General features: G+C 46.8%; 1 protein-coding gene across 1 annotated transcript; it reads right to left on the minus strand.

Annotated features, from left to right (window-relative positions):
* Nucleotides 1-2,440: 2,440 nt before the first annotated feature.
* On the minus strand, nt 2,441-8,797 carry gpr39 (G protein-coupled receptor 39). Its single transcript, XM_038269725.1, has 2 exons — nt 7,783-8,797; nt 2,441-3,093 (listed from the first exon to the last, which is right to left on the minus strand). Exons 1-2 carry the CDS (start codon nt 8,564-8,566, stop codon nt 2,612-2,614), a joined length of 1,266 nt encoding a protein of 421 aa, XP_038125653.1. The 5' UTR covers nt 8,567-8,797; the 3' UTR covers nt 2,441-2,611.
* Between the last annotated feature and the right edge of the window lie 208 nt (nt 8,798-9,005).

The raw sequence follows: 9,005 nt of genomic DNA on the forward strand, positions 1-9,005 counted from the left end.
CATCCATCCATCCATCATCCATCCATCCATCCATCCATCATCCATCCATCCATCATCCATCATCATCCATCATCCATCCATCCATCCATCCATCCATCATCCATCCATCCATCATCCATCCATCCATCATCCATCCATCCATCATCCATCATCCATCCATCATCCATCCATCCATCCATCCATCCATCATCCATCCATCATCCATCCATCATCCATCATCCATCCATCCATCATCCATCCATCCATCATCCATCATCCATCATCATCCATCATCATCCATCATCCATCCATCATCCATCATCCATCCATCCATCCATCCATCCATCCATCATCCATCCATCCATCATCCATCCATCCATCCATCCATCCATCATCCATCATCCATCCATCCATCATCCATCCATCCATCATCCATCCATCCATCATCCATCATCCATCATCCATCATCCATCCATCCATCCATCATCCATCCATCCATCATCCATCCATCATCATCCATCCATCCATCATCCATCCATCATCCATCCATCCATCATCCATCCATCCATCATCCATCCATCATCCATCATCCATCCATCATCCATCCATCCATCCATCATCCATCCATCCATCCATCCATCCATCCATCATCCATCCATCCATCCATCATCCATCCATCCATCATCCATCCATCATCCATCATCCATCATCCATCCATCATCCATCCATCCATCATCCATCCATCCATCATCCATCCATCCATCCATCCATCCATCCATCATCCATCCATCCATCCATCCATCCATCATCCATCCATCCATCCATCCATCCATCCATCATCCATCCATCCATCCATCCATCATCCATCCATCCATCCATCCATCCATCCATCATCCATCCATCATCCATCCATCATCCATCCATCCATCCATCATCCATCCATCATCCATCCATCCATCCATCCATCCATCATCCATCCATCATCCATCCATCCATCCATCCATCATCCATCCATCATCCATCCATCATCCATCCATCCATCCATCCATCATCCATCCATCATCCATCCATCCATCCATCCATCATCCATCATCCATCCATCCATCCATCCATCCATCATCCATCCATCATCCATCATCCATCCATCATCCATCCATCATCCATCCATCATCCATCCATCCATCATCCATCCATCCATCCATCCATCCATCCATCCATCCATCCATCATCCATCCATCATCCATCCATCATCCATCCATCCATCATCCATCATCCATCCATCATCCATCCATCCATCATCCATCCATCCATCCATCCTCCATCATCCATCCATCATCCATCCATCCATCAGTCATCCATCATCCATCCATCGTCATCCATCATCCATCCATCCATCCATCATCCATCCTCCATCAATCATCCATCCATCATCCATCCTCCATCATCCATCCATCATCCATCCATCATCCATCCATCCATCCATCCATCATCCATCCATCCATCATCCATCCATCCATCCATCCATCATCCATCCATCAATCCATCATCCATCCATCATCCATCATCCATCCATCCATCCATCCATCCATCCATCCATCCATCATCCATCCATCCATCCAGTCATCCATCATCCATCCATCATCATCCATCCATCCATCCATCATCCATCCATCATCCATCCATCATCATCCATCCATCCATCCATCATCCATCCATCATCCATCCATCCATCCATCATCCATCCATCCATCATCCATCCATCATCCATCCATCCATCCATCCATCCATCATCATCATCCATCCATCCATCCATCCATCATCCATCCATCCATCATCCATCCATCCATCCATCCATCCATCCATCCATCCATCCATCATCCATCCATCCATCCATCCATCCATCCATCCATCATCCATCCATCAATCCATCCATCCATCCATCCATCCATTCATGGAACAAAATTAAAATATATAATTTCAGAGGTTTTCAAGGTTTTAGAAAATGATTCAAATCATCTGCTTTTTCTTGGTTCGAGGAAAAAAAACACCTGAGATTCCACTTTTTCAATATTTAATAAAAAGAGAAAACAACCAACTTTCTGTGAAGAACTAAGTACACCTTCTGACTCAGGAACCTGTCGAACCTCCTTCAGAACCGCCTCCATTCATGGGTCTGATGGTCTTTACCAGTTTCAGCATCAGAATGAAGAAGTTCTCTTTCGCATTTTAGATGAGTTCTGGACTTTGACTAGACCATTGGATTCAAGTCTTCTGGACCATCTAACCCCCCGTCTTCTGGACCATCTAACCCCCCGTCTTCTGGACCTCTAACCCCCCGTCTTCTGGACCATCTAACCCCCTTCCAGAGGTGTTTAGTTGCATCTTTACAGACTCAGACTAAGTGGCCACTTTTAAATTCTCTGCTTGATCTGTTCTTGGTGCAGAAAAAGTCACACTTTAATTTTCACACAGCTTTTAGAGGTTAGTTTTTACTGAAACATTTTAAACACATCAAGTCACCCTGTCACCGTTACGCTAGCAGTTTACCCTGATTTTCAGCTCTAGAGTCTTCAGACCAAACGGACCGATGGAGACCAGGGATGAAGCAGGTTCAGCTCTTTCACACAACACCTTAAATTTCTGTCTCTGATGGTGAGTCAGCTCTCACACCTGGCTCCTCAGTCAGAGTCACAGTCATCAGATGACCCGACGCTTCCCCAGACTCAGCCTGGAACGTTGTGAAGGTGGGTGGAGGTTTCTGCTGGACGGTCGTTCTGCTAGCTCTGGTGAGACGCAGCGATTTCATCAGCAGTGGTCCCAGGGAGCGAGAGGAGGAGGCCTGGGACGGCGCCACGTTGCGCCTGTTGACGTGTTCGATGGTGAGGCGGCACTGAAGCACCTGGAGAAACACCTCCCTGAACTGTCTGGAGGACAGGTTGTACAGGAAGGGGTTGAGGACTGAGCTCAGGTAGAAGAAGGTGTCGGCCACCAGGTGGAGGGTGACGTAGCTCGAGAAGAAGGAAAGAGTCCAGTCAGACTTTGGAATAGCGGCCATCATGAGACGACGGATCTGGTTGGGAAGCCAGCAGAGCATCAAGGATCCAACGATGAGACCTGGGAAAAGAAAAAAAACAAACAAATGTAGAATATGGTTCAGATAGTTGGTATAAACAGGCTTTCCTTGATTCTGATCGCCATTATGGTCCCATGTCTCTGCTTTCAGCTCCTTTGTCCAGATCGCCCTGTCCTCCATTCACATGCTTCCTCTGACAATCTTCCTGTGTCAGAGGATGAAGAGAGTACATCCAGTTAGTCACAGTCAGAGAAACAGGACTACACTGGAAAACAGGCCAAGCTCCAACATCTAGAAACAAAGGTGTTGATGGCAGCAGCACAGCTGATATTTCTCTCCAGGATGGAGTCACAGCCAAACAGGAACAGACCAGATGAAGCTACTATGAGAAAAAAAGTTTATTTTAGCTCCATTAATTTACATTTACTGTTTATCATTGTTCTCTCCTCTTGCTCTGCCTATTTCTCAACGGTTCATGTTCTTTTCACCTTGATTTAGATTTTATGAAAATTTTCAAGCTGTTATTAAATTACTGTTGAAACTTTGGTTCATCTCCAAACCAACACGATCTGAATGTCTGATCGATTCAGGGTTTGTCCTGGAGGCGACGTCTGGGCGGCGTCATGTGGATCTTCTCTGCTTTTGTTTTTTCTTAGCGGTTTAATTCAGATTAATAATCAGTAACAGTTTATATTAGAGATCCCATTATGAAGGTTCTGGAATCTGACAGACGGTACCATGAGAAGTAATATTGTTCAGCTTAGATTATACTGAAGCTGTTTGTGATTGGCTGTTGATCATTGAAGGGCTGTCCTGTCATTTTAGTCACACTACTTTTGAATTTTTATCTAATAAATGTTTAGACATTGAGAAGTCTAGGAGTTTTATTCCTGCAATAAGAAAGAGTGAATATCCGTCTTCATCAATATTAATACATGCATCAATATTCTAGTGTTTGTTATTAGAGTGAGGAGGCGAGGCGTTGCTGTGAACGGCGTCCCTAAAGACCAGTGAGCAAAGCGTTTAGATGAGAGACCCTGCGGCTCAGCGGTCCTCACAGCTGCTGATAACCCTGCATCAGCTGGAGGGTAAAGCAGAGCTGAAAACAATGCAGTCGGCCTCCAACAAAAAGTTTAATGGATGCAGATTTAGAATGAATAGAACCGTAACGGATCTGCTGGCTCTGTTTCTGATGCTGCAGCTGGGATGAGAGCTTTTCCAGGTTTATGGTTCTTCACGGAGGATTGGATCAGAACCTCTAAAAGTTTTATTAAACTTTCACTCCAGGTTTCCTCTGTCTGCTGAAACCTTCCTCTAATATCTAAGTAAATTAATTGTCACTATGGGGACAGAAAATTACTTCCTGTATATATTTCAGTAAACTGGCACCACTGGTTCCAGAGCTGAACTGGTCTTGCTGCTAGTTCCTGGTTTCTTGATTCCACCGCTAGTTTAGGGTTAAACTGTTGTTATTTTGGCACCAGATCTTTGCTGAACCAGTTATTTTGATTCACTGTTTATATGCCTTTGTTTCTAGATGTTGGAGCTTGGCCTGTTTTCCAGTGTAGTCCTGTTTCTCTGACTGTGACTAACTGGATGTGCTCTCTTCATCCTCTGACATGGGAGCTGGCTCGGAGCTCGTCTGCCTGGCTGTGTGTTTCCTGGACGAGGCCGCCTGTGGAGCTGGTTGACAGTTGCCTTTAGTATCTATGCTTCTTTTTCTATGTCTGCTTCTGTCTCCTTGAACCCCAGTGGGCCTCAGCAGATGGCCGCTCACACTGAGCCTGGTTCTGCTGGAGGTTTCTTCCTGTTCAAAGGGAGTTTTTCCTCTCCACTGTCGCTACAAGCATGCTTAGTGTGAGGGATTGCTGAAGAGTCAATGAGTCGATGCAATCAGCTGGTTTTCCTTAGATAGAAAACTTTGAATCAATCTGACTGGATGACCTGGTTGAATTATCTCTATAAAGTGACCTGAGATGCTGTGAATTGGAGCCGTAGAGATAAACTGAATTGAATCGTCTGTTGCTATATTTTTTGTCAGGTGTCAATCTCAGATTTGAACCTTCAACCACATGCTTTTCTGCAGGTCTGCCTCAGGTCTGCTGGTGGAGGAGGTCTGTGACGTGTTTTCACTTCATAATGCTTCGTTCTTTGCTACCTTCTCTATTCTGAGCGTCTCATAGACCACTTTGATTCTGGTTTCCAGTCTCAGAACTTATTTCCTGTTTTATTCTCGTTTAACTCCAGGTTTGTCCACTTCCTGTTTTTAACTTTAGGTTGGTGTTTACTCTGCTCTGTTTGCTGTTCACCCTCTCTGCTTCCCCCATTGCTGATATTGATTCTGGTGGTCACATCCTGCCAGGCGTCCCACTCATCCTTCCTCTCTGCTAGTTTCCTCTTGTTTCTTCTCTTTATGTTAGTTGGCTTCCACACTTCCCCTTTTTTCATGAAACTCCTCATCTCAAGTCTGCCTACTTCCTGCTGCCAAGCTAGTGCTCCAGTATAAACCATGACACCATCATGAGATGGATGTTAGCTGCTCCCCTGTTGGATCCACAGAGGTCAACTTGATGCTCAACACAGTTTTTACAGAGCTTGAAGTTTTAGAAATGAAAATGAGAAAATCACAGAATACAGGAAATGTCCAGGACACCTTCACATCTGTCACCTGCACATCTGTCACCTTCAACTCTGTCACCTGCACATCTGTCACCTTCAACTCTGTCACCTGCACATCTGTAACCTTCACATCTGTCACCTTCACATCTGTCACCTGCACATCTGTAACCTTCAACTCTGTCACCTGCACATCTGTAACCTTCAACTCTGTCACCTGCACATCTGTCACCTTCACATCTGTCACCTTCACATCTGTCACCTGCACATCTGTAACCTTCAACTCTGTCACCTGCACATCTGTCACCTTCACATCTGTCACCTGCAACTCTGTCACCTGCACATCTGTCACCTTCAAACCTGTCACCTGCACATCTGTCACCTGCACTTCTGTCACCTGCACATCTGTCACATTTACCCAGGCTGAAAACATCTGCTTTTCAAGCATCCTACAGATATTTCCTGCATTTCTAATCCTGCTGTGTGATTATTCAAATGTTGCATTCTGTATGTTTTACTATAAACTCTGTTTCATTTTTTTATGTTGATACCAATCATTAGCAGCGGCGCTGTTATGTGTTCAGGGAAATAAAAGGGATTTATTTATCTGGAATCAAATGACAACGATTTAGCTCCTTTTCTGCTTTATTTTCTGTTTTTTTCAGCTCATCTGCAGCATCTAACCCAGTGAGAGCTCCAAAGGCAGCAAAGAAGGACTATGAGAGGAAGATGGAGGAACAACGCGCACAGAACGTCAGAGATGTGTGGAGGGATCTCTAGAAAACAGGTTTTCATCCGTTTTCATCCGTTTGAGCTCTGTGGGGCCAACTTTAGACCAGTCACCCTGACCTCCCAGCTGATGAAGACCATGGAGCGCCTCATCCCAGCCCACCTGCACACCGTGGTGAGCTGACATCAGAGTGGAGGATGCCATCGTCTACCTGCTGCAGCGGGCGCTCACCCACCTGGAAACCCCCGGCAGAGAAGTGACTCATGATCTTTGACTTTTCCATCAGAGCTGCTGAGGAGGAAGATGGAGGACGCTGGAGTGGACAGACATCTGGCTGCCTGGACCATCAACTACCTCACCGACCGCCCTCAGTAGGTGCGGCTGCATGGCTGTCAGTCACAGGTTTGCAGAACCAGGGCCCCCCAGGGCCCTGTTCTATCTCTCTTCCTCTTCACCCTTTACACCTCAGACTTCACCTCCCACACGTTCAGCTGCCATCTCCAGAAGTTCTCCTGTGACTCGGCAGTTGTAGGCTGTGATTCTGAGGGGAAGGAGCTGGAGGTCAACATGAACTTTGTGGACCGGTGTGAGAAGAACCACCTGTGTCTGATCACCATTAAGACCAAGGAGATGGTGATGGACTTCAGGAGAAGACCCCCACCTCCCTCCCCCATCCAGAGGCACGACATAGAAACTGTGGAGAGTTTCAAATCCCTGAGTGTTCACCTCAATAATAAACTGGACTCATAACAGCGACGCCCTGTAGAAGAAGAGTCAGAGCCGCCTCCCTTCCCCTCCTGAGGAGAATGAGGTCCTTTGCAGTGATCAGGTCCCTGCTTCAAACCTTCTCTGACTCTGTGGTGGCATCAGCCCTCCTCTACGCTGTCGTCTGCTGGTCCCCTGGCAGCGCAGATCAGGACAGAAACAGACTGAACAAACTGGACGTTTCTGTCCCAGGCTGCACTCTGGACTCAGTGGCTGAGAGGAGGGAGCTGTCCAAGCTTCCATCCATCATGGACGCCACCTTCCACCCTCTGCAGCAGACTGGAGAGGAGCTGAGCAGCTCCTTTAGTCAGAGACTTTTACAGCCTGTTTGGAAAAAGGAGCGCTACTGCAGGTCATTCATTCCTGCTGCAACCAGACTCTACAATGAGACGATACAACCACAATAACTGCTGCAATGGACAGATGGATGGTCACCAGTCACTGTCTGGAGGACTAATGGTCATTATGGAGGAGAGACCCAGTGTTTCCACTGGTGTCATGCTGGTTACTTTAACATAAGTCAGATTTGGAGTTCATGGGGCCAAGAAGTGTTTTGTAGAGGAAGATAACGTTTTGAACTGACATCGATGATGATCTGCATCTGAAATGAAAAGCTTACCTAGAAAAATTATGGTTTGCTTCCGCGCCGCCTTTACCGCTTCGCTCTCATGCTTGGCGGGCTTTTGAATGCCACTGATGCTCTTCTCCATGGATCTCAAAGGCTTCTTCAGTACTGAGATCATCGCCCGGCACATAAAGGCAACAGAGATCAGCACGATCATGTAGAGAACGAAAGCCCCAAAGATGCTGGCTCTGAACATCACCCAGTGCTCCCTCAGATTGGTGCAGAAACTCAGATTCTGGACGGGCATGTTGTCTCGGATCGGTATGTGTCCCTGGGTTCCTGTGGCGATCAGCAATGGCAAGGCAATAAGCATGGATAGCACCCAAGCAAAGGTGATCAGAGCAGACGTCCGTTTTCCTCCCAGAGCTTTGTAGCGAAAAGGGTGGCAGATAGCAACATAGCGTTCAAAGCTGAGCGTGGCCACATTGAGGATGGTGGCGTAGCTGCAAGCTTCAAACAGGAAGTTGTAGATCTTACAGGACACATTTCCTGAGGCTGATCCAAAGGGGTGCCAGATGGCGCTGTAGAGCTCCACAGGCATACCGATGAGCAGCACCAGCAGGTCAGAGCTAGCCAGGCTAACCATGTGGTCTGTGACATTCTTCAGCAGGTAGCCGTTCCGCTTTAGCACCTGGCTCACTCTGATGGTTACGGAATTACCCACAATCCCTGTGACCAGCATGAGGCTGTACAGGATGGTCATGAAAATCTTGACGGAGTACCTGGGCTCCAGTTTCCTCCAGTCTATTTTCCCATCTGTAGAGTTTCCCTCAGTCATGATAGCAGAGCAGTGAGCTGAGATTTTTCCAGTATTGATTAGCTTATCAGCTCTGCAGGGCACAGTCCCTCTGATTGGAGCAAAGACCAAGCAGCTCAAAACCACGCTGTGTTTCTCTGTAAGAACATTCGACTGAGCAAAGAGTTTGTCTGGAAGCACACATACAAAAACCAGGCTAAGTTTAGATATTGAATATCCGCTGCTGTCTTCTGAACTAGTTCCTTCCCGCAGCCCGCTGTCGGCTTCCTCCGTCTCTTTCTTGACGAATTAGTGGATCCAGTCCTCTTAAATCTGCCTCCACAGTCTGCTTGATTTCAGCTAGCTGTGAGCCAACATTTACCGCACACCCGTCCCCCCTCCCTGAAAGGAGGGCTGGGCGGTTAAACATTAAACAGGCAGCGGCTGCATTTCTTATCAGCATTAGTGTTTCTCCTGTTTA

The sequence above is a fragment of the Cyprinodon tularosa genome, unplaced genomic scaffold (genome assembly GCF_016077235.1).
Source record: "Cyprinodon tularosa strain WSP-4 unplaced genomic scaffold, ASM1607723v1 ctg738, whole genome shotgun sequence".
Classification (NCBI taxonomy): domain Eukaryota; kingdom Metazoa; phylum Chordata; class Actinopteri; order Cyprinodontiformes; family Cyprinodontidae; genus Cyprinodon; species Cyprinodon tularosa.

What these genes read in the sequence shown, in the direction of transcription:
- gpr39 (XM_038269725.1), bottom strand. Translation starts at nt 8,566, where the DNA reads ATGACTGAGGGAAACTCTACAGATGGGAAAATAGACTGGAGGAAACTG. An exon ending in GCAAACCATAATTTTTCTAG is followed by an intron (nt 3,094 to 7,782) that starts GTAAGCTTTTCA and finishes TTCTTTTCCCAG; the next exon opens with GTCTCATCGTTGGATCCTTG.